This window comes from Bubalus kerabau, chromosome 1 (assembly GCF_029407905.1).
Source record: "Bubalus kerabau isolate K-KA32 ecotype Philippines breed swamp buffalo chromosome 1, PCC_UOA_SB_1v2, whole genome shotgun sequence".
Classification (NCBI taxonomy): domain Eukaryota; kingdom Metazoa; phylum Chordata; class Mammalia; order Artiodactyla; family Bovidae; genus Bubalus; species Bubalus kerabau.
In genome coordinates this window covers 80,889,573-80,911,155 of record NC_073624.1, presented here as the reverse complement: position 1 = coordinate 80,911,155, position 21,583 = coordinate 80,889,573, and the positions used below count along the sequence as shown (strand labels likewise).

At 35.9% G+C, this 21,583-nt stretch overlaps 1 protein-coding gene across 6 annotated transcripts in view; it reads left to right on the top strand.

The window, feature by feature from the left end:
• The window catches only part of ABCD2 (ATP binding cassette subfamily D member 2), a 92,925-nt gene extending 73,571 nt beyond the window's left edge, over nucleotides 1-19,354 (top strand). For 2 of the 6 annotated variants that reach the window (XM_055580630.1, XM_055580640.1), the window contains exons 10-11: nucleotides 5,338-5,463; nucleotides 15,870-19,345. In XM_055580630.1, the coding sequence (XP_055436605.1) occupies nucleotides 5,338-5,463; nucleotides 15,870-16,089 (346 nt within the window). In that variant the 3' untranslated portion in view covers nucleotides 16,090-19,345. Of the gene's footprint in view, nucleotides 1-5,337; nucleotides 5,464-11,072; nucleotides 11,786-15,869 lie in introns of those variants that run through there. The other 4 variants (XM_055580693.1, XM_055580662.1, XM_055580655.1 and 1 more) reach the window with 4 other exon arrangements.
• Nucleotides 19,355-21,583: the final 2,229 nt, after the last annotated feature.

Genomic DNA, 21,583 nt, shown 5'->3' with positions numbered 1-21,583 from the left:
TAAAAAAAAAAAGAGAGAGAAATAATGCCCTTTGCAGCAATGCAGATGCAACTAGAGGTTATCATACTAAATGAAGTAAGTCAGAAAGAGAAAGCAAATACCATATGAGGTCATTCATATGTGGAATCTAAAATACGACACAAATAAACCTATCTATAAAGCAGAAACATATGCATTAACAGAGAGAACAGATTAATGCTTGCTAGGAGAGAGGATTTGTGGGGACAGACTGAGTAGAAGGTGGGGGTTAGCAGATGTGAGCTTTTATATATATAATGGATAAACAACAGGGTCCTGCTGTATAGCAAAAGCAACTATGTTCACTATCCTATGATAAGCCATAATGGAGAAGAATATAAAAAAGAATATATGTATTATACTTTATTATAGTTGATTTACAATATTATATTAATTACTCCTGTACAACAAAGTGATTCAGACATATATGCATATATACATATATATACAACAAAGTGATTCAGATATATATGTATACATATATATCTGAATATTCAGATATATATGTATACATATATATCTGAATATATATAGGAAATGGCAACCCACTCCAGTATTCTTGCCTGGGAAATCCCATGGACAGAGGACCCTTGTGGGCTACAGTCCATGGGGTCACAAAGAGTCAGATATGACTAAGCAACTAAACACACACACATATATGTATATATATATCTTAATCACCTTGCTGTATAGAAGTAATTAATATAACATTGTAAATCAACTTAAAAAAATTTTAAAAACCCAGTGAAGGAAAAGTATAATAATGAAAAATTGCCTCCCTTCTTTCTCAAAGGATTAAGAAGAAGATTTGAATTATAATGAGAAAGACTTGAGCTAACAACTAAAGTGGAGAACTTTAGCAAGGAGAATTATGTGTCAAAATCTTAGTCTTTTTGAGAGGATTTTAATTTTAATGTTTAAAAATGATTGGAAAAGTCCCACCTTATAGGAAATAGATTAGATCCTTCTTAAGCCTTACTCTTCTGATGATGCACCAAAAGAAAAATCTGAGAAACAGTGTTATCTAATGTTTAACTTAGTTATATCAGTTTCAGCTTACAGTCCCTGCTTAATATATTTGCATGCACATGCATGCACACGCACACACACACACACACCACAAAACCAGTTCTACCAAGGAAACAAAATATCTTACATCTGCTAGGCTAGGAGTTGCTATGACAACAGAGTGTAAGAAATATACGTTTTTTCTAATTCTAAAATGGCATCTCTTCTGTTTACCTCAAAGCACTCTAAAAAATAAGACACAATATAGTACCATTTCTAAAAATAGAGTTATACAAAAAAATAGAATTTTACCCCAAACCTTTCTGTTTTATACTTTCTTTTCTCCTCTCTCATTTTTACTTAAGAAAATCATCTACAAACAGAAATAAACTCTGAGACAATAATTCTTGATACTTTAACCTGAACAATAACCAAAAGCTAACCAGTTAAACCACTTCTGTTGTCAAGGGGAAACTGCAGTGATCTTTATTTCTTTGTGTGGAGAGCTGATATTCAAATCAAATGTAGTGTTAAAGTTGGGTTTGAGTCCTGTATCTATTATCCTTACATTTAGTTATTTTTGGCTATGCTGGGTCATTGGTGCTGCATGAGGGCTTTCCCTAGTTGTGGTGAGCAGAAGCTACCCTTTGTTGTGGGGCATGGACTTCTCATTGTGATGGCTTCTCTTGTTGCAGAGCACAGGCTCTAGGCACATGGGCTTCTGGAGTGCAGGCTCAGCAGTTGTGGCTTATGGGCTTGCTGCTCCATGGCATGTGGGAGCCTCCTGGACCAGGGATCAAACCAGTGTCCCTTGCATTGCAAGGTGGACTATTAACCACTGGACCACCAGGGAAGCCCTCTATTATCCTTGACAGGGTACCCCCCAATAGGAAACAGGATCCTATTAATAAACAATCCATCAAATTACTAGGAAAAGAGTTTGAAGTGCCAAATATTTTTGCTGAATGAGAAATTACTACTGGTTTCAATTTTTATCTTTTCTTTGTCATTTTATTTTATTCTTTTACAGTGTATTTTTTCCTGAAGCATAGTTGATTTACAATGTTGTATTAATTACTCCTGTATAGCAAAATGATTCAGTTATATATATGTGTGTGTGTGTGTATATGTATATATTCTATTTAAAAAAATTAATCTCCATTTTATGGTTTGTCATATGATACTGAATATAGTTCTCTTACTATACAGTAGAATCTTCTGTTTATCCTTTCCATGTATAACAGCTTACATCTGCTTACCCCAACCTCTCACGCCTTCCTCCCCCATCCCTCCCCCTTGGCAACCATAAACAAGTTCTCTATGTCCATGAGTCTGTATTTCACAGATAGGTTCATGTTCATATAAAATATAATAGCATATGATATTTGTCTTTATCTGGCTGTCTTTACTTAGTATGATAATCTCTGGTTGTATCCATGTTGCTGAAAATAGCATTATTTCATTATTTTTTTATGGCTAAGTACTATTTCATTTTGTGGAACACACCAAATCTTCTTTATGCATTCATCTGTCCATATTCATTTAGGTTGCTTCCATGTCTTCAGTTCAGTTCAGTCGCTCAGTCATGTCCAACTCTTTACGACCTCATGAATCACAGCATGCCAGGCCTCCCCGTCCATCACCAACTCCCAGAGTTCACTCAAACTCATGTCTATCGAGGCGGTGATGCCATCCAGCCATCTCATCCTCTGTCATCCCCTTCTCCTCCTGCCCCCAATCCCTCCCAGCATCAGGGTCTTTTCCAATGAGTCAACTCTTCGCATGAGGTGGCCAAAGTATTGGAGTTTTATCCTCAGCATCAGTCCTTCTGATGAACACCCAGGACTGATCTCTTTTAGGATGGACTGGTTGGATCTCCTTGCAGTCCAAGGGACTCTCAAGAGTCTTCTCCAACACCACAGTTCAAAAGCATCAGTTCTTGGATGCTCAGTTTTCTTCACAGTCCAACTCTCACATCCATACATGACCACTGGAAAAAGTATAGCCTTGACTAGACAGACCTTTGTTGGCAAAGTAATGTCTCTGCTTTTCAATATGCTATCTAGGTTGCTCATAACTTTCCTTCCAAGGGAGTAAGTGTCTTTTAATTTCATGGCTGCAATCACCATCTGTAGTGATTTGGAGTCCAAAAAACTGAAGTCTGACACTGTTTCCACTGTTTCCCCATCTATCTGCCATGAAGTGATGGAACAAAATGCCATGATCTTAGTTTTCTGAATGTTGAGCTTTAAGCCAGCTTTTTCACTCTCTTCTTTCACTTTTATCAAGAGGCTTTTTAGTTCCTCTTCACTTTCTGCCATAAGGGTGGTATCATCTGCATGTCTGAGGTTATTGATATTTCTCCCGGCAATCTTGATTCCAGCTTGTGCTTCTTCCAGCCCAGCGTTTCTCATGATATACTCTGCATATAAGCTGGCTGTTTTAAATAGTGCTGCTTTGATCATAGGAGTGCATGTATCTTTTCAAATTATAGCTTTATCTAGGTATATGCCCAGGATTGGGATTGCTGGATCATATGTCCTTCCCTGGCTGCTCAGACTGTAAAAAATCTGCCTGCAGTACGGGAGACCTGAGTTTGATCCCTGGGTCAGGAAGATCCCCTGGAGAAGGGAATGGCAACCTACACCAGTATTCTTGCCTGGAGAATTCCATGGACAGAAGAGCCTGGCAGACTGCAGTCCATGAAATCGCAAATAATCAAAAATGACTGAGTGACTAACACACAGACACAGAAACTCTAGTTTTAGCTTTTTGAGTAATCTTGATACTGTTTTCCATAGTCACTGTACCAATTTACATTCCTACCAACAGTATAAATAAGATGTTTGCATTTTTCTTCAAACCCTCTCCAGCATTTATTATTTGAAGACTTTTTCATGATAGCTGTTCTGACTGATGTGAGTTGGTACCTCATTGGAGTTTTGACTTGCATTTCTCTAATAATTAGAGATAATGAGCCTCTTTCCATGTACCTGTTGGCCATGGATATGTCTTCTTTGGAGAATTATCTATTTATGTCTTCTGCCCATTTTTTTGGTTGGGTTAATTTTTGTTGTTGTTATTGAATCATAGGAGTTGTTTGTGTGTTTTAGAAATTAAACCCTTGTCAGTCGTATCATTTAAAAAGACTTTTCTCCCAGCCCATAGATTGTCTTTTAATTTTGTTTATGTTTTCCTTTGCCGTGCAAAAGCTTACAAGTTTGATTAGGTCTCATTTGTTTATTTTTGCCTTTATTTCTATTGTTTTGGGAGACTGACTTAAGAAAACATTGATTTATGTCAGAGAATGTTTTGTCTGTGTTCTCTACTAGAAGTTTTATGGTGTCTTATCTTGTATTTAACTCTTTAAGCCATTTTGAGTCTGTTTTTGCATGTGGTATGAGGGTGTGTTCCAATTTCATTAATTTATATATTGCTGTCCAACTTTCCCAATACCACTTGCTGAAGAGACTATATTTTCCCCATTGTGTATTCTTGCCTCCTTTGTCAAAGATTATCCATAGATATGTGAGTTTATTTCTGGGCTCTATTCTGTTCCATTGACAGAAAGAAGACAGAGAAAGGAAAAAATTATAAAGAGCTAGAGGGTGAAAATGAAAGGAAGAGAGTAAACAGAAGTATATGGTGGCAAATGTCAGGTGCCTCTATAGTAGTAGATTGTCATTTCCAGAGAAAAAAACTGAGCTAGTGAAAAAAAAGTGTTGAGTGCAATCATAAAAATATATATAGATTTTTTTCTCAAAGAAAATAGTTGCAATGTTACCAGATTAAATGCCGGCTCTAAATTTGTCAGATTAGCCATACTTACTTTTGCAGAGTCTTAGATCAACAAAATTCTATCAATAGTGATTAGGTATTTACATTATTGATAAAATTATCTCAATAAATGTTTGCAAACAGAATTGTAACATGATCGATAATTCGCTACTAAAATGTATCTTTCGTGTAATTAGAACCTTGTCACCAAGAATGAACTGTCTTTTGCAGCAAGGTTCTTTCAGTGACCTGTCATCTTTCTTCTGCCTCACAGTCATGATTCACCAATCTGCAATAAAGCTCTTTGTATTATGAGCAGATATTTAAAAAAATCTATTTAAAATCTAAGAAGAATATGAAATTCTATTCCAAAGAAGGGGGAATGACTGCTTTTTTTGCTTTATCGTTTGTCACCTTAAACATGTCATTATTCTCTTTTCTCCTTTAAAGTTGTTAACATTGCAGTTCATATTGCCAAATAAAGGTTTATAATTCAAAATGAAAATTATTAATATATTTGTGCTTATTTTTAAGACCAAAATATGCATTGCTAGATGAATGCACCAGTGCTGTCAGCATTGATGTTGAAGGAAAGATATTTCAGGCTGCAAAAGGAGCTGGAATTTCCTTACTTTCTATAACACACAGGCCTTCACTTTGGTAAGTGTTTCCAATGCTCATTTATGATAAATGATTTTTCTTTTTGTTTCTTAAAGAATGACTTTGCTAAACTTTTTACCATAGAGCATAAGACATTTCAGTTATTTTCCACCTGCATTTCAGTTAAGGTTAAACTATGCCTAAGAGAGTGACATCACTCTTAAGCTAAAAGTTGAAGTTCCTGTACTTGATAACATATGACAGAAATTAGTGATCTTTTCCATACGCTTTTCAAAATTGTATTTATTTATTTTATTTCTGTCTGCACAAGGTCTTTGTTGTCGTACATGGGCTTTACTCAGTTGTGGCAGGAAGTAAGCAACTACTCTCTAGTTGTGGCGTGCGGACTTCTCATTACAGCGGCTTCTGTTATTGCAGAGCATGGGCTCCAGAATGTGCGGCCTTCAGTAGCTGCTCCCAAACCCAGTAATTGTGTGCGTGGGCTGTAGAGCACAGCCTTAGTAGTTTTGGCACATGGGTTTAGTTGTTCCACAGCCTGTGAAATCGCTCTGGATCAGGAATTGAACCAGTGTGCCCTGCATTAGCAGGTGGATTCTTAACCACTAGACAACCAAACAAGTCCTTTCATATACTTTTGAGTAACTCTCTTTAGGTTTTAAGTTTTCCAAAACTTTGACCTCCCAATGGGTGTGGGACCTTACAAACATTAAATTGAAAACTATGTCAAGGGAAAAATTAGAGTGTAAACAGAGCTTTTTTTTTTTTCCCTTTGTTTTAACAAAAAAATGAGCAGACATTTTTTGTAAATAATATTTCATAAAACCTAATGGAATTTTCTCTTTTTTAAAAAAAGATCACCATTTTTATCATCCCCTTATGTTTTTATTGATTCATCATCATCATAAGAGTCACTAATGCAGATTCAAAACCTATTCTATTCCAAGCTTATTTTATTTAAGCTTAATAGCAACCTTATAGAGTATGCTGCTGCTACTGCAGCTAATTCACTTCAGTCGTGTCCGACTCTGTGCGACCCCATTAGACGGCAGCCCACCAGGCTCCCCCACCCCTGGGATTCTCTAGGCAAGAATACTGGAGCGGGTTGCCATTTCCTCCTCCAATGCATGAAAGTGAAAAGTCAAAGTGAACTTGCTCAGTCGTGTCCGACTCCCAGCGACCCCATGGACTGCAGCCTACCAGGCTCCTCCGTCTATGGGATTTTCCAGGCAAGAGTACTGGAGTGGGGTGCCATTATAGGTAGCCTAATTTTTCCTGTTATACAGATGAAGAAACTGAGAGCTAGAAAATGAGGAACATAATTTTCTATGATCATATTCTCTATACCCTCCTCTATTGCACTACTTATTATAAGGAACTCAAAAGGTATCTCATGCAGGATTCATAAAAAAACTTTAATTCTCACTACATTCTACTGTCTGCATTTGCATTTCTGTTTCATCAATCAAAATCTTTTCCTTTGACATGTTAGTAGGTATATAGTGGACTCTACGTGCTATGGCTTCCTATTTCCCAGGGATAGGCAGGATTCCTCCTCTCTCTCTGACTGGAACATTCTGTATCATGTGGCTGATCACATTTGTGCCAAAACTGTCATTATGTACATGACTTCAAACCTAGACTAAATAGCAAGCTTTAAGTTAATGCTTAAAGCATTTCCATCCCTTTACCTTATAGAGAATGTTTACTCTAAGACTGTGAGTAAGTTGAGTGTTCAGTTCAGATAAGATTTTATTTTTCAAAGTTCTTTGACTCTGAATTCTACTTTTGAGAGGATAATCTATTTCACACTTCATTTAAACATTTGGATTTTTTTATATTTTTCTTTCCCAAAGTTTACCTGAAAATAGAGAATTTCATGAAGTGGTCTTTTCTATAGAATTTTGTAGTTTGTCTCTCTGTTGTTAATCAGCATCTGGCGTGATAGGACCCTGATTTGCCAATCTCCCCAGAGGCAGTCTGGATCTGGTCAAGGGTGAGTTAGAGTCCATGTCGATGAGTGATATCTATGACCTTCTCTTGGAGAGAACCAACAGGAACTGGTTTAATACAATTATGACATATGCCTGTGGAGCCAGACTTGTAGAACTTTTGAGTCCTTTATAACGCAGTCCTGGTGTTTTTCTAACCTCTATCAATGAGTTTATTATGCATTCTTGTCATTTAGTTCCTATTCAAGTAGCCTAAAGTGGTGTTGGAAGCAACACAACAGTTGGCGTTGTTTTTTTTTTTTTTTTTCATTTTAGAACAAAGAGGTTTTTATTGTTGCTGTTTTTAAGACTTTTCTTTAAAAAAAAAAGTTTTAGGTTCATAGCAAAATTGAACATACAGAAATATGCCCATACTCTCTGTCCCTATACATGTATAGACTCCTCCATGATCAACATCCCCCTCCAGAGTGGTATAATTGTTATAATTGATGAACCTATATTGACACATTCTTAGCATCCAAAGTCCATAATTTTTCTTAGGATTCACTTACTGTTGTACATTGTATAGGTTTGGGCAGATTTATAATTACATGTGTCTACCATTATAGTCATACACGACTGGGCCTGCACACTTTCAGACTCAGTTCAGTTCAGTCGCTCAGTCATGTCCGACTCTTCGCAGCCCCATGGATGCAGCTGCATGCCAGAATTCCCTGTCCATCACCAACTGCCAGAACTTACTCAAACTCATGTCCATTAGGTCAGTGGTGTGATCCAACCATCTGATCCTCTGTCATCCCCTTTTCCTCCTTCCTTCATTCTTTCCCAGCATCAGAGTCTTTTCCAATGAGTCAGTTGTTTGCATCAGGTAGCCAAAGTATTGGAGTTTCAGCTTCAGCATCAGTTCAGTTCAGTTCAGTTTAATCACTCAGTCATGTCTGACTCTTCGACTCCATGGACTACAGCACACCAGGCCTCCCTGTCCATCACCAACTCCCAGAGTTTACTCAAACTCGTATCCAATGAGTTGGTGATGCCATCCAACCATCTCATCCTCTGTCATCACGTTCTCCCACCTTCAATCTTTCCCAGCATCAGGGTCTTATCAAATGTGTCAGTTCTTTGCATCAGGTGGCCAAAGTATTGGAGTTTCAGCTTCAACATCAGTCCTTCCAATGAATATTCACGACTGATTTCCTTTAGGATGGACTGGTTGGATCTCCTTGCAGTCCAAGGGACTCGAAAGAGTCTTCTTCAACCCCACAGTGCAAAAGCATCAATTTTTCAGTGTTCACCTTTCTTTATAGCCCAACTCACATCCATACATGACTACTGGAAAAACCATAGCTTTGACCAGATGGACCTTTGTTGGCAAAGTAATGTCTCTGCTTTTTAATATGCTCTCTAGGTTGGTCATAGCTTTTCTTCCAGAAAGCAAGCATCTTTTAATTTCATGGCTACAGTCACCATCTGCAGTGATTTTGGAGCCTAAAAAAGTAGTCTCTCATTGTTTTCATTGTTTCCCCATCAATTTGCCATGAATGGATGGCACCAGATGCCATGATATCTGTTTTCTGAATGTTGAGTTTTAAGCCAGCTTTTTCACTCTCCCCATTTACTTTCATCAAGAGGCTTTTTAGTTCTTCTTTGCTTTCTGCCATAAGGGTGGTATCATCTGCATATCTGAGGCTATTGATAATTCTCCTGGCAATCTTGATTCCAGCTTGTGCTTCCTCCAGCCCAGCATTTTGCTTGATCATTCTGAATATAAGTTAAATAAGCAGGATGACAATATATAGCCTTGATGTACTCCTTTCCCGATTTGTAACCAGTCTGTTGTTCGATGTCCAGTTCTATCCGTTGCTTCTTGACCTGCATACAGATTTCTCAGGAGGCAGGTCAGGTGGTCTGGTATTCCCATCTCTCGAAGAATTTTCCACAATTTGTTGTGATCCACACAGTCAAAGACTTTGGCATAGTCAATAAAGAGAAGTAGAGTTTTTCTGGAATTCTCTTGCTTTTTCTATGATCCAACTGATGTTGGCAATTTGAACTCTGGTTCCTCTGCCTTTTCTAAACTCAGCTTGAACATCTAGAAGTCACAGTTCATGTACTGTTGAAGCCTGGCTTGGAGAATTTTAAACATTATTTAGCTAGCATGTGAGATGAATTCAATTGTGCAGTAGTTTGAGCATCCTTTGGCATTGTCTTTCTTTGGGATTGGGATGAAAATTGACCTTTTCCAGTCCTGCAGCAATTGCTGAGTTTTCCAAATTTGCTATCATATTGAGTGCAGCACTTTCACAGCATCATCTTTTAGGATTTAAAATAGCTCATAGGGGACTGGAATGAAAAAGTAGGAAGTCAAGAGATACTTGAGGTAGCGGTCCACTTTGGTCTTGGTGTACAAAATGAAGCAGGGCAAAGGCTAACATACCAAGAGAATGCACTGGTCATAGCAAACACCCTCTTCCAACAACACAAGAGAAGACTCTACACACAGACATCACCAGATGGTCAACACCGAAATCAGATTGATTATATTCTTTGCAGCCAAAGATGGAGAAGCTCTATACAGTCAGCAAAAACAAGACCGGGAGCTGACTGTGGCTCAGATCACAAACTCCTTATTGCCAAATTCAGACTTAAATTGAAGAAAGTAGGGAAAACCACTAGACCATAGATGTATGACCTAAATCAAATCCCTTATGATTATACAGTGGAAGTGAGAAATAGATTTAAGGGACTAGATCTGATACAGTGCCTGAGGAACTATGGATGGAGGTTCGTGACATTGTACAAGAGACAAGGATCAAGACAATCCCCAAGAAAAAGTAATGCAAAAGGGCAAAATGGTTGTCAGAGGGGACCTTACAAATAGCAGAGAAAATAAGAAAAGCTAAACGCAAAGGAGAAAAGGAAAGATATACCCATTTCATTGCAGAGTTCCAAATAATAGAAAGGAGAGATAAGAAAGCCTTCTTCAGTGATCAATGCAAAGAAAGAGAGGAAAACAATAGAATGGGAAAGACTAGAGGTCTCCAGGAAAATTAGAGATACCAAGGGAACATTTCATGCAAAGAAGGGCACAATAAAGGACAGAAATGGTATGGACCTAACAGAAACAGAAGATATTAAGAAGACATGGCAAGAATACACAGAAGAACTATACAGAAAAGATCTTAATGACCCAGATAATCATGATGGTGTGACCACTCACCTAGATCCAGACATCCTGGAATGTGAAGTCAAGTGGGCCTTAGGAAGCATTACAAAGAACAAAGCTAGTGGAGCTGATGGCATTCCAGTTGACTGTTTTAAGTCCTAAAAGAAGATGCTGTGAAAGTGCTGCACTCAGTATGTCCTCAAATTTGAAAAATGCATCCTTATAGTGTTACACAGAGTATTTTGATTGCTCTAAAAATCCTCTGTGCTCTGCCATTTTATCCCTCTCCTCAACCCATGGATCATAAGTTCCAATCCCACAACTTCATGACAAATAGAAAGGGAAAAAGTGGAAGCAAAACAGATTTTATTTTCTTGGGCTCCAAATCACTGCAAACAGTGACTGCAACCATGAAATTAAAAGACCTTTGTTCCTTGGAAGCAAAGCTATTACAAACCTAGACAGTGTATTAAAAAGTAGAGACATCACTTTGCCAACAAAGGCCCATCTAATCAAAGCTCTGGTTTTTCCAGTAGTCATGTATGGATGTGGGAGTTTGACTATGAAGAAGCCTGAGCACTGAAGAATTGATCCTTTGAATTGTGGTGCTGGAGAATATTCTTGAGATTCCCTTAGGCTGCAAAGTGATCAAACCAGTCAATCCTGAAGGAAATCAACCCTGAATATTCATTGGAAGGACTGAGGCTGAAACTGAAATTCTAATATTTTGTTCACCTGATGCGAAGAACCAACTCAATAGAAAAGACCCTGATGCTGGGAAAGATTGAGGGCAGGAAGAGAAGGGGACCACAAAGGATGAGATGGTTGGATAGCATCACTGGCTCAATGGTCATGGGTTTGAGCAAACTCTGGAGGTAGTGGAGGACAGTGAATCCTGGTGCACTGCAGTCCATGGGGTTGCAAAGAGTTGGACACAACTTAGAGACTAAACAACAACGTCAACCCCAGAAACCACTCATCTTTAATGTATCCACAGTTTTTCCTTTCCCAGAATATCATGTACCTGGAACCATACAGTATGTAGCCTTTTCAGATTGTTTTCTTTAACTTAGTGATAATCATTTGTTTCCTCCATGTCTTTTCACAGCTCGATACCTCATTTCTTTTTAGTGTTAAATAATATTTCATTGTTTCAATGTACACAGTTTGTTTATCCATTCACCTACTGAAGATAGGCTTGGTTGCCTCCAAGTGTTAGCCATTATGAATAAAGGTGTTATAAACATTCATATGCAGGTTTTTGTGTTGACATGCATTTTCTCAAGTCCCTTTAAGTAAGTATCAAGAAGTGAAGTTACTGGATTGTACTGGTAAGAGTGTGTTTAGTTTTGTTAGAAACTACAAAACTGTATTCCAAAATAGCTATTCCACTTTTCATTTCCACTAGCAATGAAAGCCCCTGGAGAAGGAAATGGCAACCCACTCCAGTATTCTTGCCTGGAGAATCCCATGGACAAAGGAGCCTAGCAGGCTACAGTCCATAGGTTTGCAAGAGTGGGACACAACTTAGTGACTAAACCACCAAAAAACAACGAAAGACAGTTCCTGTTGGTCCACAGCTTTATCAGCTTTTGAAGATGTCAGTGTTGTGGATTCTGGCCATTTCAAACAGGTGTGTAGTAGACAAATTTTTAAATAAATAATAAAATCTAATTTCATACTTTCGAACCAAAAACCAAACGAACAAACATGTTTTTAATTGTAGCTACCCATGGTGTATTTCCCTGTAAACTAATAATCATGTTAATTCTGATTTATGAACTAGTTTATTCATTTTAGGTTATAGAAATCTATCATTTCTGATTATCCTCTCTTCCTACATGAAATTCTTATTTTCCCTGAAAAGATTTCAGAAGAGGAAAAATATTTATTATATTTTCCTCCATACAACAAATGGGTAATTGTTGATCGTAAAGAGTAAAATCAATACTATATCTGAAGACATCAAAAATTATAGAAGCTTATTAAATTATGTGATTCCTGAATAGAATTGCAATTTTATAATTACCACATCCAATGCTTTATCTTACTTGTACAGAAAGTCTGCAGATTATTTCCAATAAGCCTCTGTTAAAATAGTTTTCTTTTAAATTCCTCTGACTAAAATAAACCCTTAGATAGTATTTTAGCACATAATATAGAACATAGATCATGAAACACTGATATGGTTTCTTCCCCTGTGTAGAAACCAAATAATGTTGTAGAACTGGAATGATGAGCCAAACCTTCAATATACACTGAAAATGGAAGTTGCTCAAGATCTGAACTACTGCATTCTAAAATTGCTCCTGGTTGAAGATTCACAATTAGGAAAGTCCAAGAGAAGTTGACAATGAAATAAACAAAATGATATTTTTTCCCTATTAATTCTCTTTCCTGTATCACTATCCTTCTTTTGTTTTTTCATTACTTTTGTTTTAGCTCTCATATTTTAATAGCAATGTTGTCATTAAAAAAAAAAATTTCCCTTGATGTAAGAACACATTGTTTTAAATTTAATTTTTGCAAGGTCCCACCTGTTGGGAGGTCAAATTTATGGAAAAGTTGAAACCCTAAAGATAGTTACTCAAAAGTATATGGAAAAGATTAATATCTGTCATATGATATCAAACATATGAACATCAGCCTTCAGCTTAAGAGTGATATTTACCCTTTTAGGCATAGTTTAATTTAATTAGTTTAGTTTCCCCATCTTAATGGTAAAACCATCCAATCAAAATGTAATGAAACCCAAATTTCTATTAATTGATAAATAGACAAAATGTATAATACCATAAATGGAATATTATTCAGCCATAAAAATGAAGTACTAATACTACAACTTTTAGATTATTTGTTGGGTGGAAGATCAGATCAGATCAGATCATTCGCTCAGTCGTGTCTGACTCTTTGCGACCCCATGAATCGCAGCACGCCAGGCCTCCCTGTCCATCACTAACTCCCGGAGTTCACTCAGACTCATGTCCATCGAGTCAGCGATGCCATCCAGCCATCTCATCCTCTGTCATCCCCTTCTCCTCCTTCCCCCAATCCCTCCCAGCATCAGAGTCTTTTCCAATGAGTCAACTCTTCGCATGAGGTGGCCAAAGTACTGGAGTTTCAGCTTTAGCATCATTCCTTCCAAAGAAATCCCAGGGCTGATCTCCTTCAGAATGGACTGGCTGGATCTTCTTGCAGTCCAAGGGACTCTCAAGAGTCTTCTCCAACACCACAGTTCAAAAGCATCAATTCTTCGGCGCTCAGCCTTCTTCACAGTCCGACTCTCACATCCATACATGACCACAGGAAAAACCATAGCCTTGACTAGACAAACCTTTGTTGTCAAAGTAATGTCTCTGCTTTTGAATATGCTATCTAGGTTGGTCATAACTTTCCTTCCAAGGAGTGGAAGAAGTCAGTAACAAAAAGCCGTTTTGTATGAGTCTGTATGTATGAAATATCCAGAATAGACAAATCTGCAGAGAGGAGCTTGGTAGTAGGCAGGGACTGAGCAGCAGAAGAAATGGAGATGGACTGCTAATGGGTATGAGGTTTCTTTGGGGAATGAAAAAATATTCTGGAATTGGATAGTGCTGATGGTTGCATGAGGGTGTGACTATACCAAAAATCACTGAATTTTACATTCTAAAAGAATAAATTTATAATATATAAATCATATTTCAATTTTAGAAAGGAGGGTAAAGAGACCTGATATATCCACACTGAACATAGTAACTAATAACAATGAGAACTTAAAAGAAATCAAGAAGTGAGAAAACCTGTAAGGTAAAAGCATAAAAACTGAAGACACATAAGAACATGTGCCACTTCAGCATAGTGTCAAGATGCAGTAGCTCAGCCATATGAGGCCAGATCTGCCAGGACTACCTACTTTAAACATACATCCCACAATTCCCAAAGATTGGTAACCTTAACTTTTACTTAGGAAAATGTTGTTTACCTCCTGTCTCATCAGTAAAAATCATCTCTATACCTCTCTGAAATTCCTAGTTATGAACTTGAACCATGAGATAAAGAGAGCAAATTATATGAAAGCATGAAACTGGCTTTAGAGGATTTCTATAAGTTTATTTTAAAAAAACATTTTAAAACTTTGATTTTTGAGAAATTTTTCTTATGTTGACTAACTCATTCCCAAAGGATAGTGTATTTCCTTTATTCTTCTTAGTTATTTTCTTAATAACCTTTAAAATTTTTACTTTCTTGCCTCTGCTTCCTGTTCTTATTCCCATTCTAGTTCAGTTCAGTCACTCAGTCATGTCCGACTCTTTGCGACCCCATGGACTGCAGCACATCAGGCTTCCCTGTCCATCACCAAGTCCCAGAGTTTACTCAAACTCATGTCCATCAAGTTGGTGATGCCATCCAATCATCTCATCCTCTGTCGTTCCCTCCTCCTCCCACTTCAATCTTTCCCAGCATCAGGGTCTTTTCCAATGAGTCCGTTCTCATCAGGTGGCCAAAAGCTTGGAGTTTCAGCTTCAGTATCAGTCCTTCCAATGAATATTCAGGACTGATTTCCTTTAGGATGGACTGGTTGGATCTCCTTGCAGTCCAAGGGACTCTCAAGAGTCTTCTCCAACACCACAGTTCAAAAGCATCAATTCTTCGGCGCTCAGCTTTCTTTATAGTCCAACTCTCTTTGTAGTCCAACTCTTATATCCATACATGACTACTGGAAAAACCATAGCTTTGCCTTTGTTGGCAAAGTAGTGTCTTTGCTTTTTAATACACTGTCTAGGTTGGTGATAACTTTCCTTCCAAGGGGCAAGCATCTTTTAATATCATGGCTGCAGTCACCATCTGCAGTGATTTTGGAGCCCAAAAAAATAAAGTCTAACACTGTTTCCACTGTTTCCCCATCTATTTGCCATGAAGTGGTGGGACTGGATGCCATGATCTTAGTTTTCTGAATGTTGAGTTTTTAAGCCAACTTTTTCACTCTCCTCTTCCACTTCTTCCACTTTCATCTTTAGTTCTTCTTCACTTTTTAAGTATTTTATATTTATTCAGGAGCTATACTAGGTTATGAATATAAATAAATGTAATAGTATGTCTTCCTTTGCAATTCACATATATTCAGAATATAAAATAAACTTAATACAAACAATAGAATTTTCTAGAGATTAATGATTTTGGAGTGAAAACAATCACAATATTTTACCTCTTGAGGGATTCTTGAAAATCAAATGTAAAATAGACACCTTACTTAAAATTTGCCTTTGAATATCAATTAGAATGATAAATCTGTAAGTAAAATGGCCTTTTGTAATTATTGCTAATAATATGATTTCATTTTGATTATGCAGGAAATACCACACTCATTTATTACAGTTTGATGGTGAAGGAGGTTGGCGCTTTGAACAACTGGATAGTGCTATTCGTTTAACACTAAGTGAAGAAAAGCAAAAGCTAGAATCTCAGCTAGCCGGAATTCCCAAAATGCAGCAGAGACTCAATGAACTATGTAAAATTTTGGGAGAAGACTCAGTGCTGAAAACAATAAAAAATGAAGATGAAACATCCTAATTTATTCTGATATGTTTTAAATGTTAATTTTTAATTAAAGGCTCAGAGACATGGTTACAGTTCATGCATTGTGTTAAGCTAAGGACAGAGGGGGAAAAGGTAGCAAGAAATGTTTTATAAGATTTTAGCATCAAGGAAATGTATGAGCTGACTTTTCAGAAGAAAATATACAAATGCATTATGTAAGATTAATCATTATGGCTTATACTAATTCCTAATGAAAGACTAATTCATATGTAAAGCAGGATTTTCTAGGTGAGTTAGCAAATTTGCTATGTGTATGTGATGTGTCTGAAAGACTTGACAAACATGAGACCGATCTTGAGGATAGACAACTTAAGAACAATGTTTGCGTTGAAACCATGTGCATAAAAATAGAAGTTTGAGTGACATTTTTGTCCATTTATGGTTGTTAGATTTAACAGCTAGAATCTATGTTCCTTTATTGATAGTGGTCAACTAAACCTGTGTACACAATAGTTTGACTGATAATTTCAACATGAAAAAATTCTTTTAATGACAGTGGTTGAAAGAAAGAAGCAGGGCTATGCTTCTTTTATATGTAAAAAATATCCTGTTTTAAATTTTGAGCATCTCAATGTGGGCACATAACAAGTTCATTTTAATGAGAATCTTACGTATTTATTAGTAAACTTTTTCATTCTAAAAAGAGAATTGCCAATATTGAAAAGGAGTATCCAAACAATGTTTGTCTCAGCCTGTTACTTTGCTTGAAAGGATTATTTATTGCAAATTCTGTCCAGAAATACTTAGCTTGTTTTTATGTTCAAAGGAGTCCACCACATTTTAAAAATAGCAGTGCTATAAGAATAGAGAGATTTTCAAAATCAGAGTAATAATATACATTGAAATAATACTTTATAATCTGCAATTTATAATAATTTACAATCCTCATTTACATCACTTCATTTTAATCCTTATGGCAAACTTTTGAGGCAGATATTATTTTTCCTAGTTTGCTTTTGAGAAAATTGACACTCATATTTGCCTTAATCAGGCAAATTTATTTAAGGGCAAATCCCAGGCTCAAATAAAGTTTTCCTGTTTCCCTGGTTCAGTGCTATTTTCACTATTATCCTTGAAATTCAACTGGGCTGTAGTAGCAATAAAAGATGAGATGTTGTAAACAGAATAAATTTAGTAATGCTAGTATTGTCATTACTTGATTATTGTCTATAAGATATGGAAATTAAGTATAAAATGGAAAGGTCATTGGCCTGTGGCTTAAAATGGGGCAGGAATGTTAGAAAAATCTTTCAACAATATGCACTCTTATTCAATATTAATGTACCCCTACACCCAGCAATCAAAAGGGGAACTGTTATGTCACTTTAATATTTATTGAACATAATGAGAAATAATCTGTATGGAATAGTCTTATGAGATAAATCTTACATATTTGATTGCCCTGGAGTTAGTATGAAAGCCAGGACTACCGTTTTAATCTCCTACTGCCTGTGTGGCCATTGATAGGCCAGAAAAAGTGGAAATACTCAGTTATTAGTGGTTTAGGATTTTATTTGTGTACTTAGACACAGCCATAATAGATGCTAAGTCAGTGACTCTCAGACCTTTTCAATCGGTAGAAGACCTGGATGTCATTCATGGTGCCTATAATAGAACACCATAGCATTTCACATTTTCAATTCTTTGATGCTGACATTTTTAATTATCAGTAAATGTAACCACCTTACTTGAAAGAATATAATATAAAAATCAAAACCAGTACATCTAAGTTTTTCTGTTAGTATCATTAACTGCTCATTTATTCATTTGTCAGTTACTACTACTTACTATTAGAAAGGTGAGGCAGGCATCAAAGGTTTTATAAAAAATGCATGGAACTAAAACTTGAGAAATATTATTCATTTGTCTAAATTATGTATTAATAGTTATCCAGTTTATACCACTGTAGGGAAAAGTCTGGGGTGGTTATTGAAGTTAATTTTTAAAGGTAGAAGAAGAAAATTAAAAGTTCTCATTTGAAACATTTGCATAATTTTTATGCCTTAATTTTCTTAATTTGAAAATAAAGCCTTTAGGAAAAAATACATTGTGTTTGAAACTTTGAAAAGAATGCCAAAGCAAATATTAGATTTTTAATTAGCCCTTATTTAATATATCCTACCAACTGGCTGAAGTAAAGAACTCATAATTTATAATGTACGGGATTCAAGGATTTTTTAAATTCTGTATTGAAAGCTGTACACATTGCAGTTTAAATGTTAAGAGTTCTAAAAGAAACATATTTTGCATGCACATTTTGTGTCCATTTATTTTCTGAATTTTCTTCCAGGACCAATATCCCCTAACTTGGAGGGGAAAAAACTGTAATTTGAATTTGTATTTATGTTTCATTTAAGTTTTTACAAAATGGTCCAATGAGTATACCATGTTTTACTATTCTTATAGTTAAATTTTGAGAAAAATGTGAGTAAGATTGATAAATAAAATAGCCATCTTTGAATATAGCATCCATGTATATAGCCATCTTTGAATTATAGGTGAGGAATGGAAAAAGAAGGATATTTCAATTTTCAAATGAATCTATTTGCCCAAATTATTTTGACATCTGTTTTATTTTGTTTTGGTTTAAAAAAAAGCCTATGAATTTATAGATATTGATTTTTGAATGTGTTGTTTTTGGTTTATAAACTTGGAAAGTAAGTTGCATTCTATGAAAATGTTGCATTATATTTCTACAGCATGTAATGTTATGCCAAGCATGAGTCTAAAATAGTGTGTGTTCTTGTAAACAAGATCATGTGTGAAAATCTCTCTCCATTAATCTCAAGGAGAACAATATATCTTGAAATTCAACTGGAGTTTACATTTGTTTCTGATAGGAATGGTTATCCCCTGATAATATTTTAGTTTTTGTGTCAAATTTTGTTCTTCCAGTACAGGTATAAATGACCATGTTAATTTTGTTTTGAGACTTTGATTCCAAGTATAATTTCATGTTTGGCAATAGTCTTAGCCTATTTCAATAGCTTTTAATCTGTTTGGAATAGTTTTTTTGACTCAATAAGCCTAGAAAAGTTTGTTACATATTGGAACCCCTATCCAGAGAATGTTACATATTTCTGAGATATGCATAAAGTGGTAATCACTTTTATTAAAAGAGATGTCTTTGATATAACTACTTTATGCCAAATTATATTCATTTAGAAATGTAAAATACTTTCACATAGCTCAGAGTATTTACCAGTCTGATGATGTAGGTATGATTGAGAGGTAGGATTTAGATATAATTAAGAGTTATACTTGCAGCGTTTGCCACATGAGAGCTTTCAGATGGATGTAGAGAATATTTTTGTTAAAAGCAAATTCCTTCTTCAGAATTGCTGATGCCTTTCCTGATTACCAAGTACAAAAGGCTTTACAGTTTTTGTTGTGAAATTTTCAAAACCAATTATCTACACTTATAAGCAAGCATTGTATAGTAGGGGTTGTACTAATGAAAGCAAATGAGAAAAATTCCTTAATGGTAAAAATCACCATGTGGTTACTTAAAGCTACAATATGGCTATGGTGTGAGTACACTGTAATATAGTCTCCATCTGATACACAGTTATTTGAGCTCAACATTACTTGTGAGTTCCTAAATTATCATAGAAAATCTTGACTAATCAAAGGAATTACAGATCATTCCAGTAATAGAAAACATCTATTTCTATATTGTAAATGACTCTGTTGAGTGTTTTCATATACTTCAGTTACAAGTTATATGATGTACCATGCACAATAGTCACCAAATAGTTGCTTAAATATTTATTTTCCTTATTAATTCAACACATATTTATTTATTAAGTACCAACCTATGCCAGATGCTGTGCTAGGCTCTAGGAATAAATAAAATATGGTCCCTGTCCCAAGAAGCTTGCAGTCTGCTGAAAATTAGGAAAATGAGTACCATCATTCAGAGAAGAATTCAATAGATACTATTTATTATTTATCAGGTAGACACAAGGGCTTCCCAGATGGCTCAGTGGTGAAGAATTTGTCTGCCAATGCACAAGATGCAGGAGATGAAGCTTCGACCCTTGGGTCAGGAAGATCCCGTGGAGAAGGAAACAGCAAGCCCACTCCAGATTTCTTGCCTGGGAAAATCCCATGGACAGAAGAGCCTGGCAGGCTACAGTCTATGGGGTCGCAGAGAGTCAGACACGACTGGGAACAAAGGCACTACATGTAGGCACAAACACTGTGTATACATTGACTCGTTAAATCTGTATAAAACTCTAATTTAATAAAAGAAGACAGTGAGAACAGAAGTTAAGCAATTCATCCAACCAGATGCAGCTGTTAAACTGTAGAGCTGAAATTTGAGCCTAGCAATATTTGATTACCAAGCCTTTGCAACTCCCCCATTACCTTCCTTTTAATTAGTTTAGGTCACTTTGCATTATTACAGTTTTTAACTCCAAAGTTGTAGTATATTTTTTAACTGGCTCAGGGTTTCTGGTTAAGCAAAGAAGCATTTGTTTTCCTCTAAAAAGGAAATTTGTCACACAAATTATATATTTCCTTGTTTTTATTGTAAATGATAGATATATCATTTGGAAGAAGGAGGACAAAAGGCAAGTTTTCAAATATTTTGAGGAAGATATTCCAAACTGGTGAACATTTGTTAATTCAGTAAACAATGACACATTCAAGGTCAGTTAACATGCTAGGGATTCAGAAGTGAAGGAGGCAAACCTCATCTCAGCCCTCACAAAACCTTTTAGTACATCAACACTAAACAGCTTATCCTTCATAGATGTGTTTCCATCTAAATAGAATGTTTTATAGAGTTTCTTAGTTCTTGTATTTCTTCCCTAAGTCCACGCTCTTGCAAAATTTAAGCAATAAGCATTTTTTTGGCAGCAGGATTCCCTTGACTATACACGTAAGGGCTTCCTCATACTAAATTACAAGGTCCAATAAAACCGGTCTGTAGGACTAGATCAGCTTTCACTAGTAGGTGCTCCCATACATTTAACTTGTCTTGAAACCTGAGAAATAGCTTCTCAAGTTCAGATCACGTAAAGTGACCCAGTTTTGCACAATGAAAAGCATCTCTCCTGTGTTAACTCAAAACGCAGGTAACTATAGCAAAAAAGTTCTAAAAAGCAAAAAACAAAAACAACCAAAAAATTTCCAGTAATTATAAAAGTAAATAGACAAGGACTCCAGAATTAAACACATAAAATTATATATGCTTTATCTCAGTACTCATGTCCTAATGCAGGTGATATAGTGATTAAGTATTTACTTTATATATTTTTATGTAATTTAATATCTGTAAAATAGAAAATACATCAAGAAACAATGAAATACTAAACACTCAATAATATTCACTTGGCTCTATCATTTAATTGTAGTTTAATCTGTATAAAAGAGGAGACAATCATATATCCAAAATATTATTTAATTTTACATATCAAATATATTAAACTTAACAATTAAAATATATTGGATCTAAAGA